The sequence below is a fragment of the Spermophilus citellus genome (genome assembly GCF_964194105.1).
Source record: "Spermophilus citellus genome assembly, chromosome: 6".
Lineage (NCBI taxonomy): Eukaryota > Metazoa > Chordata > Mammalia > Rodentia > Sciuridae > Spermophilus > Spermophilus citellus.
The window spans coordinates 124,358,889-124,379,230 of NC_138187.1; the positions used below are offsets into that span (position 1 = coordinate 124,358,889).

At 39.9% G+C, this 20,342-nt stretch overlaps 2 protein-coding genes across 3 annotated transcripts in view; one reads left to right on the plus strand and one right to left on the minus strand.

Annotated features, from left to right (window-relative positions):
- The window catches only part of PACC1 (proton activated chloride channel 1), a 39,682-nt gene extending 31,462 nt beyond the window's left edge, over nucleotides 1-8,220 (plus strand). For both annotated transcript variants that reach the window (XM_081298656.1, XM_081298657.1), the window contains 4 exons: nucleotides 1,439-1,581; nucleotides 2,965-3,109; nucleotides 5,184-5,291; nucleotides 7,342-8,220. In XM_081298656.1, coding sequence (XP_081154782.1) covers nucleotides 1,439-1,581; nucleotides 2,965-3,109; nucleotides 5,184-5,291; nucleotides 7,342-7,503 — 558 coding nt within the window. In that variant the 3' untranslated portion in view covers nucleotides 7,504-8,220. The remainder of the gene's footprint in view (nucleotides 1-1,438; nucleotides 1,582-2,964; nucleotides 3,110-5,183; nucleotides 5,292-7,341) is intronic.
- Nucleotides 8,221-9,796: 1,576 nt separating this feature from the next.
- The window catches only part of PPP2R5A (protein phosphatase 2 regulatory subunit B'alpha), a 69,040-nt gene continuing 58,494 nt past the window's right edge, over nucleotides 9,797-20,342 (minus strand). The window contains exons 8-13 of the mRNA XM_081297250.1: nucleotides 20,224-20,277; nucleotides 14,234-14,284; nucleotides 13,844-13,963; nucleotides 13,628-13,755; nucleotides 12,802-12,903; nucleotides 9,797-10,964 (exon numbers count right to left, since the gene is read on the minus strand). Of these exons, the coding sequence (XP_081153376.1) occupies nucleotides 10,832-10,964; nucleotides 12,802-12,903; nucleotides 13,628-13,755; nucleotides 13,844-13,963; nucleotides 14,234-14,284; nucleotides 20,224-20,277 (588 nt within the window). The 3' untranslated portion in view covers nucleotides 9,797-10,831. The remainder of the gene's footprint in view (nucleotides 10,965-12,801; nucleotides 12,904-13,627; nucleotides 13,756-13,843; nucleotides 13,964-14,233; nucleotides 14,285-20,223; nucleotides 20,278-20,342) is intronic.

The following is a 20,342-nucleotide window of genomic DNA, read 5'->3' on the forward strand; positions in this document are numbered from 1 at the left end:
CCTGTTTAAAAAAAATACCCTCACCCTAGAGTGTGATTTTAATACCCTTAGAAATTCACGTATCTTCAGTAATAAACCATGAAGACTGGATAGCACCTTTAGTAGATTTGTGTGTGTGTGTGTGTGTGTGTGAGATAAACCTCGTTACCTGATAGTATACTCACACTTTTCAAAGATTTGTAGAACATTTGTAAAAATTGATGTAAAGATACTCTTCTCAAATTAGCCCTCCGTTTCATCACCGTTAAAGGGGGCTTTTATGGAAGTAAACAAACTAGTTTGAAAGTACGCTTAGGCCAGGCTCGGTGGCACGTGCCTGTAATCCCAGTGGCTCGGGAGGCTGAGGCAGGAGGATCACGATTTCAAAGTCAGCCTCAGCAACTTAGTGAGTTTCTATTTCTAAATAAAATATCTTAAAAAAGGGCTGGGGATGTGGCTCCATGGTTAAGTGCCCCTGGGTTCAATCCTTGGTACCAAAAAAAAAGTACACTTAGGAGAACACGTGTATGGTAATGACCCAGGCAAGTGCAGGGTGGGAGGAGCACTGTGAGAGGAGGACCCCTCTAAGGCCACAGGTGTCCCAGGAGCAGGGGCTTGGTGCAGAGAGACACGGTGTTTGTGGGCAGTGTCAGAGCCGGGAGTAGACGTGTATGGTGGTTCTATACTTGAATCTAGCCTAGAAAAAGGGGGGGAGGGGATGGCTTTAAAACATTTATTCTTTGTTGGTGGGGTGGGAGTTTCATCCCTGTTTCACACTCGACAAAACTTAAAGACAGGGTTGGGGCTGTGGCTCAGTGGTAGAGCACTTGTCTAGCATGTGTGAGGCACTGGGTTCGATTCTCAGCATCTCATATAAATAAATAAAGGTCTATCAACAACTTAAAAAATATTAAAAAAAAATAAAAACAAAAAAAAAAAAAAACCTTAAAGGCAAGTGTATGAGTATCTCAATGTGTAAAAGATTTAAAAAGTCCTAGAAAGAAATAAGAACATTGATAAAATTCTGGCTTACTTTTTCACAAGTGAAATCCAGAAACCATAAAGAAAAAGATCTACAGATTTGATTGTAAAGTACAAATTGATTGATATATGTAAAGCTTCCATATAAAAATAATATTAGCAACTAAATTAAGAGAAAAGTGACAGACTGGAAGAAACAGATGGAAGTGAACAATCTTACTAAACAAAGGTGAGCATCTGTAGCTCCGCCGGCCAGCAAGAGAAGTGGGCCGTAGCGCATGTGTGTGTGTGTGTGTGTGTGTGTGTGTGTGTGCGTGCGCGCGCGCGCGCGCGCCTGCACAGGGCTGGTAGGTGAGGAGCAATGGCTGTCTCATCAGTCCTTTTGCTGTTAGACTTAAAAGCCTCTGTGTGCCCAGGTGAGGGTCTGGGGACCAGGCAGTCCTCCCATGACTGAGATTCTGCATTTGTGCCCCTGCAGAAATCTGCCCTGGTTGTCCAGGGGCCCCGGGAAGTGAAGAAGCGGGAGCTGGTCTTCCTCCAGTTCCGCCTGAACGAGAGCAGCGAGGACTTCAGCGCCATCGACTACCTCCTGTTCTCTTCCTTCCAGGAGTTCTTGCAAAGGTGGCCTCTCAGGGGTCATGGTGGTCTTGCTATCAGCTTTTTACCTTCTTCCAGTCTTGTGGACCCCATGCTGAGGATGTAGGAGTGAGGGCAGGGCACAGTTGCAGAGGTCCCATGGCTAGGGAAGGGCCGGTGAGCTCAGCCTGTCCATTGAATTGTCACTGTAGAGTTGAGCAGATCTGGTGTGGAAGAGCGTCCTTGCTCTCACAGAGTGTGGTCCTAAGACTTCATTGGGTCTGGCCCATTGCCTGGGGCTGCTGGAGGGTAGCAGGGGCTGCCTTCTATCCGTCAGCCCCTGTGATGATAGGTCCCCACCTGGGACCTTGGTTTCTCCTGGAGCATGCATAGAAACTTAGGCACAGTGTGCTTGCCGTAGCTGCCGTTGGTCTTTCCTTGTGGTGAATCTGTCCTGATCATCATAAAGTTCCTGCCTGCTTCAAACACACTGCTTTGGGGACACATTGTGGTGCCATCTCTGGGACACATTGTGGTGCATCTCTGGTGCTCATTAGATTGGGAGCATTTTCTGCATGTCTCCACCAGGTCCTGCTGAGCCCTGGGGCACCAATCATAGAAAGTAGGGTGGCTGCAGGGTGGCACGAATACCAGTCACACCTCCCCTGAACAGGAGGGAGCTGCCTCCACTGTCCCCTACCCTGCCGCTCCGTCCTTCTACCCAGAGCTCAGAGGCTCTGCTCTAGCATTTTCCTCCTGTTCTGCCCCTGTAGTTCTGTCTCCCTGTCTGTCTTGCCTTCTTCCTAGAAGGCTTTTCAGAGGTCCCCCATGCCTGGCTCCTTCAATGAGCTTCCTCATGCCATGCTGAGGTTTCTGTTTGCCTCTGCACACTCATTCTCCTGCATCTGCACCACCCTAGGCCAGATGGGGTAGGCATCCCTTCTGGCCAAGACCTCCCCTGCCCCAGGAATCCTCTTTCCCCCTCTTGGCCTTATAGAGGAGCTGAAAGGCCAGTAAGGGCTGCCTCACGGCTCTGCTCAAGTCCAGTTCTCTGAGGAGCTGGGGACACCAGTTGTAGGAGCTTCTGCAATCTAAGTGCTAATTGCTGTGGGAGCCGTAGCAGGAGCGAGTGGGAGGGAGGAGGAATTTTCCCATTGGCAGCTGCAGGGATCTGGTTCCTGTCCCAGGCTGGTCCCAACTCCCCTTGGAAATCAAGTGAAGAGCAAGCAGGGACGGACCTTGCTTTTGCTGTTGACTGACAAACAGTCCTATTGAGGCAGTCAAGTTTTGGAGGGAAAGCAGGGAGCGGCCAGTGTCCTGGTTGTGCCAGCAAAGCAGCTTGAGGCAGGGGCTGGACTTTGAGTCTGGCCACCATGGGCTCCTGCTGGCAGGCCTGGATTAACTTGGACTTTTCTTCTGTCCTCCAAGCTCAGACAAGGTGGGCTTCATGCAGGCCTGTGAGAGCGCTTATTCCAGCTGGAAGTTCTCTGGGGGCTTCCGTACCTGGGTCAAGATGTCCCTGGTGAAGACTAAGGAGGAGGATGGGCGGGAAGCAGTAGAGTTCCGGCAGGAGGTAGGTGGCTCTGAGTTTGCTTGGGACTGTTGGGGATTTTTTCAAACTTGAGTCTAGGGTAGAGGGAAGTTTTGCAGAAAAGCGTTCTTTTGAGCAGGATCCTAGGGGTGAGTAGACCTTCACTAGGAGAAGGCAGACCCTGGCAAATGCTTCACGTGCCACACCAGGGATCGGCATGCTCTCCTGGACGCGGTGTGTGGCTGGCCTGGCCATCCTTGGCGTTTTTCACAAATACAGATGTGGAGCAGCGATCAGGGTAACACACCTAGCTACATCTGATATCCCAGGCCAGCAGAACTCTGAGAAGCTGGCAGCAGCATAGGGAATGATTATTTGCAGGGAAAAAAGACTAGACACAGTAATGTCTGAAGGGCTCTGAGCATGATGATCATTGGATGCAGGAGGAAAAGACTGTTTATATTTATCTCATCCTTTTAATGTTTCTATTGTCCAATGTTTTAAATATATATATATATGAGCAGAACAGTAATAGTGCACATTCTATCACTTGTAAAGTTATAAATGTAAACACATTAGATGCATACTGAGACTTTTTTTATAACAAAGTCTGTTGGAAAAAACCTTCAGTCCACTGACCTTGAGCTGGGAGGTGTGCTGGGCTTCCCTTCCTGTGATCCCGAGAGAGCTGGGAGGTCCATGGGAAAAGGCATGGAGGTGGGCGACCTTGAGGGGGCAGTTGGTCCATCATGAGTGAAAGCAGTTCACTGTCACTGTGTCTGGGGCTTCCACCTGCAGTGGCCCTCCTCCTCCTCCATCCACTTAGAGCTGGGCTACCTTGTGTGTATGTGGCTGGGTGCTGCAGAGGAAGAGGGAGGAGACAGCTGTCTGTCCTCACCTCTATTCCTCCCAAGGCAATCTTTTTGGTCTGGACTGTGGGGTCAGTATTAGGAAAAGTCTGGGCTGGAATGGAAGGACCCCTCTAATAGAGTGGGCTCTGTGGCCAGAAGTTATGTACAAGTCCAGGTGGGGACTGTCCAGGTGGACTTGAAATTGCTTCTTTATGAGCTGGTTCCTAGGACTATTAAGGAACAGGCTTTTTTCCTGCTTCAAGAGGTGCCCTTGACCCCAGATCCTTAAAATATTCCTGTTTGGTAAGCCACCTGTCACCTGGATTCTTACTCTGTACTTTGCTCCTTAGAACTCCAGGCCCTTCTCTGGCCCCACAGAGGCTCTGAGAAAGGTGGTGTTGGTGTAGCTCATTGTTAGGTGCAGCCTCCACCTGGTGGCTCTGACAGTGATCTGAAACTAAAGGGCTGAAACCCTCAGTGAACCTATGCTTAGGGGATTTTTTTGGTGCCTTTTATTACTGTCTGAATGGGAAATCTTTTGGCAGGATGATGAGCTCTTTTGTTTTTTTCCATGAGCTCTTTTAAACAAAACTCAAAAAAAAAAAAGTTTTTATATTATGCTTTTGAGTATCAAATGCTTCCACACAGATTTTTTTTTTTTTCATTTGATCCTCATCATTCCACAGTGAGGTAAACATTTTATCCTGCTTTATGGGCTCAGATCAGAGGGTGGACCCATGCCCCTGGGCTGAGGCTGGCTGGCCAGCCTGGAACCTGTCTGCTCTCCATGATGCCACGTAGTCACTTTATTAGTTGATAACCAGGTCTTACCATGCACACCTATTAAATATTTATAAGGAAAGCTTAGCTCTGTGGATCTGGGACCTATAATTGTTCTTGTAGACTTTTTGTGTTGAAATACCTAATCCTTAAGATCAAGTGTTTTAGAATTTGGGATTTTTATTGCTTTTAATTGGGACTCTTCCATGGTAGTCTATATATGGTTTAATTGAGAGTATAGGCCCCTGGTGAAAAATTTCAGTAACTACTCAAAACACGTGTTGGACATCTCAGATCCTGTTTCCCAAAACTGTGGACACCACGGTGAAGCCTCGGGAACTATACTGGTTTGGGCATCTTCTGTATACACTTTGGGTCTTTCTCCAAAAGATGGTGTCAGAAAAGCTAGAGTCTAAGACCCCCTTCCTGCTCTTTCAGGCAACGGAGGGCCTAGGGTGGTAATGCTTTCTCTCCTCCATGTCTAGACCAGCGTGGTTAACTACATTGACCAGAGGCCAGCTGCCGAGAAAAGCGCTCAGTTGTTCTTTGTGGTCTTTGAATGGAAAGATCCTTTCATCCAGAAAGTCCAAGATGTGAGTAGTATTTAAGATTATGAGAGCGATTTTCCTGTTAAGATTATTATTATTTTTTTAAATATTTATTTATTAGTTATTGGCGGACACAACATCTTTGTTTGTATGTGGTGCTGGAGGATCGAACCCGGGCTGCACGCATTCCAGGCGGGCGTGCTACCTCTTGAGCCACATCCCTAGCCCCCCTGTTAAGATTATGAGAGCGATTTTCCTGAAGCCTTCTTGCAGGCTTAGTCTACCTCCATGTCCTCAACTTCTTTTAGCGCATCAAGCAGCTTGCAATTTATACTTATGACATTGATGTTATAGTATGTAGTTTATTTAGTTGACCTTGTCTTCATCTAGACTCTTGTCCCTCTAGAGAGGAGGCTCATAATGTTCACCATGACTCTCTGATAACTAGTAGAGAGCTTAGCACCGAGGAGCTGCTCAGTGTAATATTAATTGACTAAATAGAAAGCATGAAACTACTATATAGACTACTATTAGAATTCATTCTTTTTTAAAGGGTCTCTACAAGATAGATAGGTACTTACTATTTGTGGTAAGTCAGGGAAGAAAGGCACAAATAATTGAAGTATCAATGAATGCCCAGATCCTCAGACTCAACAACCTTGGAAGGAGAGACATAATTGAAAGGCTTTGCAAAATGAACATTCACTGGCTCCACATTCACTAGAGCCAGACCCGAGTCTAAAAATCACCAAGTGTCCTGACAGGATCATTGCTTAGGGCAAGAAATTTCATAGTTTTAGCCTCAACCTTGTACTCTTGGGACCAAGTAGGGATTTTGTAAGACAGCTGTCTTCCTTGCCACCCTACTGTTACGGCCACAAGGCTGTGTAGAAAAGAGTAGATGCAAAGGCTTACTGAGAAGACTCCGGGTAGAACGATAGTAGCTTTGAGCTGTACCTGTAAAATGTGCATTTGAACCTTTTTTTTAAACTTACTGTATTCAGCATGAGGTGCCTGCTTTGGGCTAAGTGGAGCCTATTCACAGAGGCAAGCTTTTCTTGAGTCATCACTTGGCTTCCCAGCAATCCAGAATGGTGGTGGTGTAGCCATTTCACCTGTGGGAACCCTGAGGCTTATTCTGTCTCAGGTCACCCTGCTAAACTGGGCTTCCATGTGTTTTTGTTTTAACTTGGTTGGGAATTTAGACATTGAATAGAAAGCCTCTGCCTCCAAGTGTTTACATTTAGTGAGGCAGCAATCTATTGCTTTAAATAACTAATACCAGAGGCAAGTACCTATCAAAATTGTTCGTAGGATAAATAGCTTTGCTGAGATACAGAGAAGGTTTTGGCTTACAGGTCAGAGAAAGCGCTGAGATTTTGATGGATTGGTAAATCAAGATAGGAGAACATCAAAGGCAGGGGACCGTGAAACTAAGGTGTATGAGATGGGAAAAAAACAAGAGGAACTCACCTTCTTGTAGGTTGGGTATAGTTGTAGGGAAATTGATCTTAAGGCAAAGCTGTTGTTAAATTAGCCACAAAATTAAAGCTCAGGGGGCTGATTGTGGCTCAGTGGTAGAGCACTTGCCTAGCATGTGTGAGGCACTGGATTCGATTCTCAGCACCACATATAAATAAATAAAATAGAAGTCTATCAATATATAAAAAAAAATTTTAAAAAGTTAAAGCTCAGTATGGAATACTATATTGTTTGTATAGAGATTTTTTTTTTAATTTTTGTTTTGTAGTTCTACATGGACAGAATGCCTTTATTTTATTTGTATATGGTGCCTCACATATTGCTAGGCAAGCACTCTGTCACTGAGCTACAGCTTCAGCCCTGTACAGAGATTTTTGAGAAACAATTTTTTTCTTCCAGAATCTCTTGTAAGGGATTTGTATTTTTCTCCTCAGTCTGAGCTGTGGACATAAAAGGTATAGCCTGAAGGAAGTTCAGAGCTAGGACAGCTTCAGAACACAGGTGTTTTCTTGTCACCCCAATAAATTTTCGAGTGGGGTTTGACAGTAACACCTGTATGATTTAGTAATGAAGACTGAAGCAAGCCAGTAACCCGGATTTGCTTGTTTTGCAGATAATCACAGCCAATCCTTGGAACACAATTGCTCTTCTCTGTGGGGCTTTCTTGGCATTATTTAAAGCAGCGGAGTTTGCCAAACTCAGTGTGAAATGGATGATCAAAATTAGGAAGCGATACCTCAAGAGAAGAGGTCAGGCCACAAACCACATAAGCTGAAGCCACCTGTGTGACCAGGGAACTGCCCGCAGTCACGGAAGTCCTCATCACTTCCATTTTGACATCGGAGCCACCAGCAATCCTGTATTCACTTGAAGAAAAGGGGCCTCGCAGGGAGGAACAGCCTGTCAAACTGGAATTCCTAACTCAGAAAGAGACTGATTCCAGCTTGATGGAAAAGATCCAGTGGATAACCTGAAAGTTATTTAAGTATTTAAATTATTAATGAACATTTCACAGAGCTGTCCAATGCCTTAGGAGTGGGGCTGTGGAAGGTGCCTTTCTTCCTGTTTGGTTCACTGTATAGCTAAGGTCCAGCAGGATACTTAAGGCTCTCCTTTGTCCCTTAGGTTTTTCTTTGACGTTTTTGAAGTAGACAGAAGAAAATGTGATTTTCTCTTACCAAAAATCCTGTCTACCAAGATGTGCAGGTCATACTTTGGAATTTGTGCACTGTACTCAAAACCCTTTGACATCCTCTACCATCTGTGTTGTCCAGGCTCTCTGAATGTTAACTATTAAATGAGACTTTAAAAGCCACTAGAAACTAGTGATTAAATTTCTCATGGACTCACTAGTCTCCACCTGCTCTGGGTGGAGTCTGTGTTAATGCAGGTCTAAGTGATTAACACTCAAAAGCACTAGGAGATGTACCTAGCAGGTGCCTACTCAAGTATATTCTGATTTCATTAACAGGTAAATAAAAGTTGAGTTAGTACGAAAGGAATAGTCTGCCATTATTGAAATCAACAGGAACCAACCAATATCTTTCATGCTGTTATCTCCAAACAAAAGGCAGCATAGCATGGGTCTGGAATCCCAGCATGGAGCTGACGTCTGAGGTAGGTCATGACTGATTCCAGGGCAGGTAAGTTGGGCATGGTGATTGATGGTAGGTGGCCAGGAAGAGGGGTCTATCACAGATCATGAATAAACTGGGCAGTGCGTCCTCCAAAACTACCTGTCTGAGAACAGGTAGAACAACTCAGATGTCTAAATAGGACATTTTCATCTTGTGTCTAACTTAGCAGTAAGAAACCTTTGGTTGAATAGTAAAAATGAACTTGTGTAAAGAAATAGTTACTGCTACTATTGTGTTCCACAAAAGCATGAGAATTCAAATTTTAGCCTAAGTGTCTCTATTAACTTTTATTTAGGGTAAATGCAAAGCCAAGCATAAAAGCTTATATTAATAGTATTGAAAATTTGTTTTATGTTTTTAAAGCATCTCTAAGGACGTAGTTTAGTGGCAGAGCATGTACTTATTTGTGTGTGTGAAACCCTGGGTTCAATCCCCACCACCAAATAAAAAATTCAAAAAAATAAGCCAACTAAAATCCTTTTAATGTTACTGAAATAGCTAATAAAATTTGCTCCAATGAACATGCTAAAACTATCCCATATTGTGGAAAGTGGGGAGACCTATTATGTGCTTTAGAAAATAAGCATAAATATTTAATAACAAATATTTAAGTAAATATTTAATAAATAGGAAATAAGTAAGCACATTTACCTGTTCAAAAAATAAAAACAAACCTTTAACAACTATTAGTTACAGCCTGTAAAAATGCACTCTAGCTGCTCTTTAGTAAAAGAAATATTCCTAAACTTACAAAATAGACATTTAGATGTGACTTTTGCTTTTTGGAAAGTCAAGAGCTCGCCTTCCTGTCATTGTGTTGTAGGATCATCCCTTAGCTGTGGGGTCTCTGGCTGTCAGCACTGCTGCTGGCCTGGGGCTAGTGTGGCAGGCCGGGACCCCCTTGATACCTCTCCCACTTGAGACTAGTCCGACAAGAACCACTGTGCAGGAAGGGAGAGTTTCTCCTCAGGCCACAGAGAGCAGAGGATGCCCTTCACAGTGACCTGGGAGTATTGTGTAGCACCTCTGGTGGTTTCTGACTGACGTTAAAGAAGTAGGTGTAAGTATCAGTAGCTGAAAATATGTCATTACAGTAATGCCTGACTTTCATCTGCCAGTCTCCTTGCCCTTCACAAAACGGGCTGTTATGTCTTGTGGATTATGAGATTTATCATCTTGGTTCTGTTTTAATTAAAACTGGATTTAGAGGTAAACATGAAAGAAGATGGAAGGATATTTGAGAACTTAGAATTTGATGAAAATACTCTGTAAAACAGGTAAAGTTGGTAAATGGCTAGAACACTAACCTACCGCCCACAATCTTCTTATTTTTAATTGGAATGCATTCTGCAATTTGTCTTTATTTTCTGTAAATATGCATATGTATGTTAAAGGGGAGCGTGCTTGCAGCTGAAAAAAGCAAAGATCACATAAGGCAAAATACAAACATAGACTTTATTAAATGCTGCTCAATCCCCCAATGAAGATCTTTCATTACAAAACACTTTTCCACACAACTGCAAGTTAAGAGATTGGAATGGTACTCTGATAACAAAAGATGTGAGAAATACTTGACCAGGTAAAAACATACAAGACCTCTATGTAGTCAACTTTTTCAGAACTCTACAGAGGAAGCCTACTGCATTCCCTTTAAATAAAGCCAGGCAGTGACAACTAGCAATCTGCACCACCACACTGTGGGACTCCATCCCTGGGTCAGGAGGGCCTGGGGAAGGGGCAGGTACGGGGACTGGAAAGGCCCTGCCTCCAGCCTTGCAGAGAAAGAGGAGGAATGAACCCAGAGGCCAGCTGAGTGCTCACTCTGGGGTGTTGCAGGTGAAGGGGGACATTCATGAGGAACAATCTGAAGAATTTTGGTTTACTTTCCCAGCTTTTATTTATATTTTGTGCTTTAAAAGCCTGGAGATTTAAGGTTTTGCTCAAATTCCAGAGTACAGTAATATACTTTAGGGCAGGTTATCCCACCATCGTGTTTCTGGGAGAGACAAGGGGAAGGCTGAGGATGATACCTTAGTTTTATTTCAGGAAGTATTCTTTTTCCTAAGATGTAACTAAGGTCTGCAGCAATGTCAAAAGCACATTATAAAAGGGGAAAATATACAGAGCGGACTATTTGATCTATGTGCAACACAATCAAAAAAGAATTCAAGTCATAATTCTTACCACTCCCATAATTATCTCACTCATATCATAGATGATAGAATTCATTTCTGTGAAACTTCAGAAGTGACACAATAAATCAATGATTAGACAAAGGTTACAATATACTGTGGCCATGATACAGCACACGGCTATGTTTAGTCCATATATATTTTTCATTTACAGTTGCCAGAAAAAAAATTGGCCTTTTAATTATATTATATTGATGAGGTTTGCTTTGCAATTTTTACATACTCCAAAAAAGTGTACAAAACTCTGCCTATCCAGCACACGATAGGCTGTTTTTTATTCGGCACTTTTATTGCTGAGAATACTGTGCATGTTGTAAGCACTGTTCTGTTTTTCAAGAGCTTTCTTTAGCTTTAGCTCCTCTAATTTCTTCCATAATTCTTCACGTTCCAATTCCTTCTTCTTCTCTCTGTAGATAAATCACAATTTTTGTAATCAGGAATTCTTTCAGAAGCTAAAAAAAAAAGCTGTTTGGTAGTTTATTGGAGGACACGCTGTTGGCCCACAAGTCACTCAAATCCCTCTGCTACAGTGCTGGTGTTCAGCTACCAGGAGCATCTGAGTTCTCTTTGTCACTATCGTAAGTGTAATTATTCTGTTCATCTCTTGTAACAACTGAAGGTGACCACTGGTTCCCTCCCAATACATGCCCACTACCACAACCCTGCTTTATTGTAAATAACGCACTTTGACATTAAGTTTCTAATGTTAACTTCTTGTGGTCAGTGTAGCAGCTGGATCACTATGACAGACCAATGGCAGTGGCCACAAGGGCAGTCTGAAGCACCTTCCTGTTGTATCTCTAGTCACAACCAGTTGGTATCTTACTCTCTTCTGTCTCTCTCTCTCTCTCTTTTTAATGTTTATTTTTTAGTTGTACATAATACCTTTATTTTGTTTATTTTTATGTGGTGCTGAGGGTCGAACCCAGGGTCTTGCACATGCAAGGTGAGCACTCTGCCGCTGAGCCACAATCCCAGCCCTCTCTTTCATATCAAATGAAAACCTTGAAGTTTGAACAGCCAATGTCAAGATAGTTTATATGTTGCTTCAACAACTTAATTTCAGTTCCAAAAGAAATTTATTCTGTGGCACTGGGGATTGAACCCAGGGCACTCTACCCTGAGCTACATCCCCATTCTTTTTTATTTTGTGAGATAGGGTCTCACTAAGTTGCTGAGGCTGGCCTTGAACTCATGAAGCCTCCTGCCTCCAAAGTTGCTGGAATTACCATCACACCCAGCTAAGGGAAACATTTCTTTCCATTGCTTCCTGGGAGTCAAATCATGTGCCTAATTTCTATTCCTGCCTGAAAGACTGCTATTTAAGAAAAATAATACATTGGGTTATTGAAGGGCTAGCTTCTTTCCTTACTTGGCAAAAGAAAACCATTACTAGGAATTTGTAGTAAAAATGCCAGCTTTTCTGAATAGAATAGATAATTTGCTTTTTAGAAGTAAATAGTAGCTGTTATCCTTGAATGATGGGTGGACTTAGGTACACTGATTACTTACCTATCTTCTTACTTTTAAAAACAATTTACTTTCCATATATTTATTTCAAGACTATAATAATAATTGGTGAAATTCTCAAAGAGGTAACCACTAAGCCATGTTTCTAAAGGCTGATATGAACTGTCCTTTCTCCTCTAAAATATATTTGACACAAGGAACAGCACATCACTAGTACCTGAGTATATCATTATGTGAGTTCCCTCTTCCTAAAGAACCACACTGCCCTTTGAACCCACTTTCTGGGATTCACAGCATCAGAACTATCAAAACTATTACACAAGGAACAAATGAAGAATGATGCTCACTATGGAAGCCCACGTGCACAAAAGTGATTTCCATAAATGTAAGAAATCAAATTGTATAAATTGGTATTGGAAATTCAGCAAAAATTGTATTTCACAATGTAGACTGCTACCAGACTGATGAAATCTAAGGCTCAGAATGAGGTAAATAGGCTTTATGATCCACATTAAAATCCTAATCTAATCATTAGGGAAGTAAATTATGTAACAACCTTAAATAATAAATGTCACTGCTTTTTCTGCTTAACAAATTTATAAAAAGTGCTGGGGCTAGTTTATCTGGAAATGACTCATTTAGAGACTTTCAAATTACGTTTAATGTAACTGACTGACTTTGTAAACATAACTCAGAAGATTTTATCTTGCTGAATTGAATCACATTCTACTAACTAAAATGTTAGATATTTTTAAAATTCAAAATATCAAATACCTCTGTCTTTCAGCTTTGTATGAGCTCGTAAGGTCATCAAAGAGCTTGCCGTTCATTTCCATTAGGGTTTTCAGCACGTTGTACACCAGGGCTACAATGGTCCTGAAATGTAAAGGAGCCAGTCCTGGGTTACTGAAGCTAGCAGATTGGAGAATTCTAAGAGAACTTAAATGTTGGCTGACTCCTTTAATTTGGGGTGTTTTAGAGATGATAAAACCGAGGTTTCAAAGGTTTATAATGTGTTCAAAGTCCCTCGGCCAGTGGTGGTCAAGATGGTGTAATCCCAAAACTTGCACCCTTTTCCATGTTAGGCTTAAAACTCACTAAATACGTCTAGTTATCTTAATCTCTGCTCTAGTCTCATTATCTGAAACCCCAAGTAACATTAAAATAAGATTAAAAAAAGATCTAATTACCATAAATCAAAAGTAGAAAAAAGCATAAGAATGTCACAGGAAGTAGAAATATATATGCATTCTACTGTGTGTCACTATGGCTTAAGCATGTCAGCTTCTCCCCAGGATGGTGCAACCCACAGAGATGAGGCTGTACTGAGAGCCAGGCAGCACAGCTCTGCCCTGCACCTCGCATGCCTCATGGTGTCTGACCACACACTGGTACAGAACGTTACACCAAATGCTGAAGTACATTTACAACTTTATAAAACTGTATGTATATAAAATACAGAACAGAATAAAACGGTGATGTTAACCTTTGGCATAAGTTCCATATCTCTGTAGGTTTTCACGTATGAGTTAGGAAATCAAATGATAAAAAGGTTTGAAAGACAATACAAGAAAAACATGACCAACATAAAAACACGTACGGATTCCAGTGTTCTTTGGAAATTTTGTACAAACTGGCAAACATAATTGGCAGAATTTTATCAATATTCTCCTCAATCAAACTGAGAATATATTCATTATTCCAGAAGTACAGTGCTCTTTCTGCAACCTAAAAAAGACATTCAGAAATGTCAAAACTCTTAAGATAAAAGAAATAACAGTAAAAACCAAAAATGGTGCCACTGAAAATATCTTACCTGAAAATGAGAACTGGAGACACACTTGGATATCTGCTTAAAAAGCGGCTCTTCAATTTTTTTGAACTGTGTTGGTTCAATGACATCTAAGATTTCTTCAATTTCTCCTAAAAACATCACCTAGGTTAAAAAAATTCTCTTTTAAAAAACAATGACAAATTATATGATGTTTATATAGACACCATATGAATGAGTTTAATCTACAAATTATAAAGTGAGCAAAAAAGGTCTGGTTGGTGTACAATTCACTGTAATGTACAGCAGTCCTACTCAGTCTCCCCACATCTCCCGCTCTGTGTCAGCACCACTGTGGCCAAGCCTGAGAGGAGTTCACAGCCCTGGGGTTGGACAGTTCTGCTACAGTGCACTACTTCAGTGAACAGAACCCACCTCTTTCTGACTACATGTTTTTGGCCAAAATTTCAGCAGTCCTCTGATAACCTGCAGGAAAAAAATAAAAATAAAAAAACTTTAGGATGAGTTGAACAATGAAGGTAGTCAATCCCAGAACATTTTTAATGATGATGATTAATTAACATTTATTCTGAAGTAATATATTTAATATCTAAGTTTATACTTAGATATTTTCTGCTCAGCTTTAAACTTTCATTCAACAAATTACCGAGTGCCTATTATATACCAAGCAGCATTTTTGTTTGTTTTGGTATCGAGGATTGAACTCAGGGGCACTCGACCACTGAGCCACATCCTCAGCCCTACTTTGTATTTTATTAGAGAAAAAAGGTCTCACTGAGCTGCTTAGCACCTCGCCGTTTTGCTGAGGCGGGCTTTGAAGTCTCGAGATCCTCCTGTCTCAGCCGCCCCAGCCACTGAGATTACAGGTGTGCGCCACTGTGCCTGGCCCAGACAGCGTTCTTCATGTTGGAGACATGAATGAATGAATGAGACATGAGGTTTCTGATTTTCACAGGGTTTATGTTCTAATGGACGGAGATCAACATGAGTGATCAACTATGTATACACAGAACAATTTAGTATATGCTACTAAATAAGACAGGATTAAAGTGGTGAGGTGAAGGAGGGAAGTTATTTTAGGGAGAAACCATAAAGAACAGATAGTTTCTGTTATCTAAACTATTATGAAGAAAAAAAAAAAAGAGCCAGAGAGTTTCCCAGTTTGTTTATGGCTACCATAATCTAGATAACCAAAATGCAAGGGGGAGAAATGAATTACAGTAGAGGGGGTAGAGAGAGAAGAGGGGAGGGGAGGGGGGATAGTAGAGGATAGGAAAGGCAGCAAAATACAACAGACATGAGTATGTCAATATGTAAATCAGTGGAAGTGTAACTGATGTGACTCTGCAATCTGTATACGGGGTAAAAATGGGAGTTCATAACCCACTTGAATCAAAGTGTGAAATATGATATATCAAGAACTATGTAATGTTTTGAACAACCAATAAAAAAAATGCAAGAAAGGACCTGTATTTTCTTTTTCTTTAGTTGTAGATGAGCCCAATACCTTTATTTATTTATTTATTTATTATGTGGTGCTGAGGATCAAACCCAGTGCCTCACACATGCTAGGTAAGTGCTTTACCACTGAGCCCCAACCCCAGCCCCTAACAATATATTAACAGAACACTATTTCATGGCTAATTATCCTAGAAATGCCAGGATGGTTCAACCCTATAGGTTAAAAGGAAAAAACTGTAGGATCTTAAATGATTTTGAATTGATTTTTTTGATTGACTATATATTCTGATAAAAAAGACAAGACTGAGAGAATTTATCAGAGACCATCAGCACTCATTTTATATAATGGTTTTTTAGACACAGGCTATAAAACCATCTAAGCTTGGAACAATTGTGGAAATACATATTTTCTAGCCTTTTAAAAAAAATATTTATTTATTTATTTTTATGTGGTGCTGAGGATTGAACCCAGTGCCTCACATATGCTAGGCAAGTGCTTTACCACTGAGCCCTAGCCCCTCTTTTCTACCCTTTTAGGTCACTTAATAGTTTGCTGGGGGCTGGGGATGTGGCTCAAGTGGTAGCGTGCTCGCCTGGCATGCGTGCAGCCCGGGTTCGATCCTCAGCACCACATACCAACAAAGATGTTGTGTCCGCCGAGAACTAAAAAAAAATAAATAAATATTTTAAAAAATTCTCTCTCTCTCTCTCTCTCTCTCTCTCTCTCTCTCTCTCTCTCTCTCCTCTCTCACTCTCTCTTTAAAAAAAAAAAATAGTTTGCTGGTCTGATCCAGTAATGAGGAACTCTTCACTCAAATTAAATTTGGGTGGAACACAATTTTGGAGCCAGGATTCAGTAAGACAAAGGAATCTGATGAATAATGCTGGCAAGGAATAATAAATTCTATTTGTCTAAGTATATAGTAGTTATATGCTTCTTGAAAATTACTAGAATAAATAGAAAAAGTCAGTATGTGGCTAGTTGGAAGGTAATATATAAAAATATCTTTAATAGATTAAAAATAATTTTCATAAGCAACTTTTAGTTATTCTTTCTCCTGTCCTTTTTAAAAAACTTATTGACCATCTAATAGGATTATAACTATTTTTCTCCTGAATTTAATCTATAAATTCCAAATACCAATTGAGTTACCTTTGGAATTATGGAAATATTTATTCTAAAACTGGCAAATGTAATCAATAGCCAAGGTTGTTGTTATTATTTTGGTGAGGGAAGATCAATGGAATACAACCTATACTACCAATATCAGCAATTTAAACTAGATGCTGTTAGCATAGAAACTGACAGAAGAGATAAATAAAAGAGTATCTAGACAGACTCAGGCATATATGGTTTTAATACATGACAAAGGTGGTGTGGAACAGATTATCTCCCTTAGGCCTCTGGTGACACCTTGACTTCTGGCCTCCAGAACTGAGAGAGAGTAAGTTTCTGTTGTTTTAAGCCACCAAGTTTGTGTTACCTCATTATGGAGCCTAGGAAACTATAACTGGAATAAAGATATGAACGCAAAACTAATTCTAAAATAACTTCAATATATAACTAGAAAACTACTACAAAAATTTAGAATATTTTTATAATTTCAGGGGTAGAAAGATTTTTCTTTTTTTTTTTTTTTTTTTGTGTGTGAGTGTGTGTGATTCTGGGTACTGAACTAGGGGCACTCTACTACTGAGCTACATCCCCCTTTATTTTGAGATGAGGTCTTGCTGAGGCTGGCCTTGAGCTTGCAATCCTCCTGCCTCAGCTATCCAGGTAGCTGGGATTACAGGTGTTTGCTGCTGCACCTGGCAAGGGGGGGGCGGGCAGCTGTATGTATATACGCAGCCGTATAACCAATGTGATCCTGCAACCTGTACACATGGAAAAATGAGAATTCATACCCCATTTAAATCAAATGTATGATATGTCAAGATCATTGTATTGTCATGATAAATATATATATATATATATTTATTTATTTATTTTAGTTTTAGATGGACATGATATCTTTATTTATCTTTCTGTGGTGCTGAGCATGGAGCCCCATGCCTCACACATGCCAGGCAGGTGCTCTTACCATTTAGCTACAACTAACTGCAGCCCATAAGAAGATTTTTTTAGTAAGACAAAGAAATAGATTTATGACATAAAAATTACTGTTTTGTTTAAAGAGAAAAAACAGTATATTCAAAATTAAAACAAAACTCCCAAGTGGTCAAAAAGGTTTTGCAAAATAACAATAGGGAAAGAGCTAAACATAGGACATAGAAATATAAATGACCAATAAACATATTAAAGGGTGGCTCGATCCTCATATATAACAAAATAGCAAATTAAAATATTTCACACCTTATAGAATAAATAGGTTTTAAAACTTAGTATTTAGCATTGATTGGCTAAGGTAAGGGAAAATAGGTATTGCCTCATTCTGGAGTGAAATATTGTGAATATAGTGTAAACTTTTAGGAATACAATTTCTAACATGTTAAAATTTGCATACACTCTGACTCAGCAGCACAGATTTTACTTTTTAAATGTTTTCATTTCTTAAATTTTCAAACAGTAAAATTCTTTTTTTTTTTTTTCCCTTTTTTCAGTACTGGGGATTGAACTCAGGGACACCTGACCACTGAACCACATCTCCAACCCTACTGTGTATTTTATTTAGAAACAGGGTCTCACTGAGTTGCTTAGTGCCTTGCTTTTGCTCAGGCTGGCTTTGAACTCAAGATCCTCCTGCCTTAGATTCCTGAGCCACTGATTAAAGATGTGAGCCACCAAGCCTGGCCCATTTTTTCTTTTGGTATACAGTTCTGAGGATTTATAAAAACTTATTTATAACTAATACCACAGACAGGAACAAAACAATTCTAATACCCCAAAACAACATGTTTATACATAAACATAAACATGTTTACCCCAGCAACATGTTTATGACAGTAAAAAGCTCAATCAACTGTCAACTAAGAGAGGATTAATGAATAGTAACCCATTGAGATTTTATGCCATCAATGGAAAAAATGAAGTGGATTAACATGGAAATCTAACCATGGTATAATGAGGTTTAAAAAAAAAACTGTATTTACCAACTTCTTATCTCTAAAGGACAAGATTTCAGGGAACTTTCACACTGTGCTTTAGTTTTTGTATTGTGTGAACTAATTTAATACACATTACTTTTTCAAATGGAAGTAACAGTGATTTCCATTTTAGAAAATAACAATAATTTCAAGATTTAGGTACTTTTAGATTATAATAAAACAGCAAAATACCTAGCCTGTTTATAATTTGTAGGTGGCTTTGAAATGAATGCAGGTTTCCAGAAAATTAGTAACTCCTTAACTGATGATGGTGTTACATCCCAGTAAACTCACTGTTAAGTTGGAAACAGCCAAGTCAAAAATGCATGGAAAGCATCTAACCTATGAAACATATAGCTTAGTTACATAGTACACCTTGGAGTACTGGCTGTTGGCCTTGTGACAGTGTGGCTCACTGGGAGCTGCAGCTCATGACCACTGCCCAGCATCATGAGAGTCTTGTACCACATGTGGCTGGCCTGGGGAAGGGTCAAAATCTAAAGTATAGTTTCTACTGAATGCAGATTGTTTCACACCACTGTAAAGCTGAAAAATCATTAAGTTGAACCATCATAAGTTGGGGACTATTTGTATTAAGGCTCAAATCCAAGTAATGTCATAATTTGGGTGTTAGAATGGCCTATAGTAGAAATCATAAAACCTGTGTATGTAGAAATCTTTACAAATTGAAAAAAAATTTTCCTTTGTTAACCTAGACATTGACCTTCCTCTTGCCTATTTCCATAAACCCAGCTCACCCAGGCCAGATATCTGGGCATTATTTTTCTCCTTAGTTTCCACTCTTTAAAAAGTAATCACTTATCCTCTTTACCCACTCCAATTAAAAAGTAAAATTATATTTGTTTACTATTTACCAGGCATGAACCATGACTTAATATGTGTTTTCTCAGTTCTAAGAGGAATCATTATGAAATTATATTAAGTGTTAATTCCCTTTTGAGGTTATATGTTTTCATGTGAAAATACCGTGTGCCTATTAATCCTGATTTATCTTTCAAAACTGTTTTCAGCAACAACTGAGAATCCAAAAATCCAAAAACATGAAAAATCAGGGAATGGAAAAATATTGTTCCTTTACAAAAGGTTCAAGTTAAAGAAGACTTAAGTATGTAATTTTTTCAAGCATCCCTAGGGGGCTCCTAAAAAGGCTTAAAAAATCTTTAAAAATTAATTTTAATCCTTCAATCCTTCTGCTATTCTTCAACAACTATCTTAGTTTAAATATTAATTTAAAATGTTGAGGAGGCATTCTATCAAAGTACTTATTTCATCAAGGTTAAAATATTTTCTATGTTTTTCTATTTCACCCTATCAGCTCTTTTTGCATCTTCATGATAACTATCCTTTTCCTCTCTCCTGAAGTAAACAACCTTTATTCTAAAATTCCATCTTAAAGGCAAGGAAGTGTTTTCATTCCTATCTTGAGGTTTATCATTAATAAGAGGCAATATCCTATTTCTAAAAGTAAAACAAAAATTCAAGGAAATAGTTTTGAAACCCTCACAGTATGTTTTAATTCTGAAAGGTAAATTAAAAGTAAAGATTACCAATAAAGATTTATACATATAAAATTTCACTGTGGTCATTTTATCCTATTGTCACACATCTCAATTACTACCTATTAATATTAATATTTTATTATATTATTCAAGACACATAACTCATGAGCATTCTCCCCTCCCAGCCCTGTTCTTTGCAGATTAACCTCACATTGCTCCTAAATGATTTTAGCTTAAGGTACATTATTACTGTTTAATAACTCTGTGAGACTATAGAGAAAGTTAAAATGAAATGCTATGAATGCAGAACAAAAACATGAACATGAATGGAATACTTACTGGTTCTGTCAATGTTGTGTCTTTCTCCAGGAACTGTACAACACAGTATGCTAGCTAGAAGGTAAAAGAAAAGTTTATAAATGTTATTGAGTGAAACAACATGTAGGGATGGAAGTTTT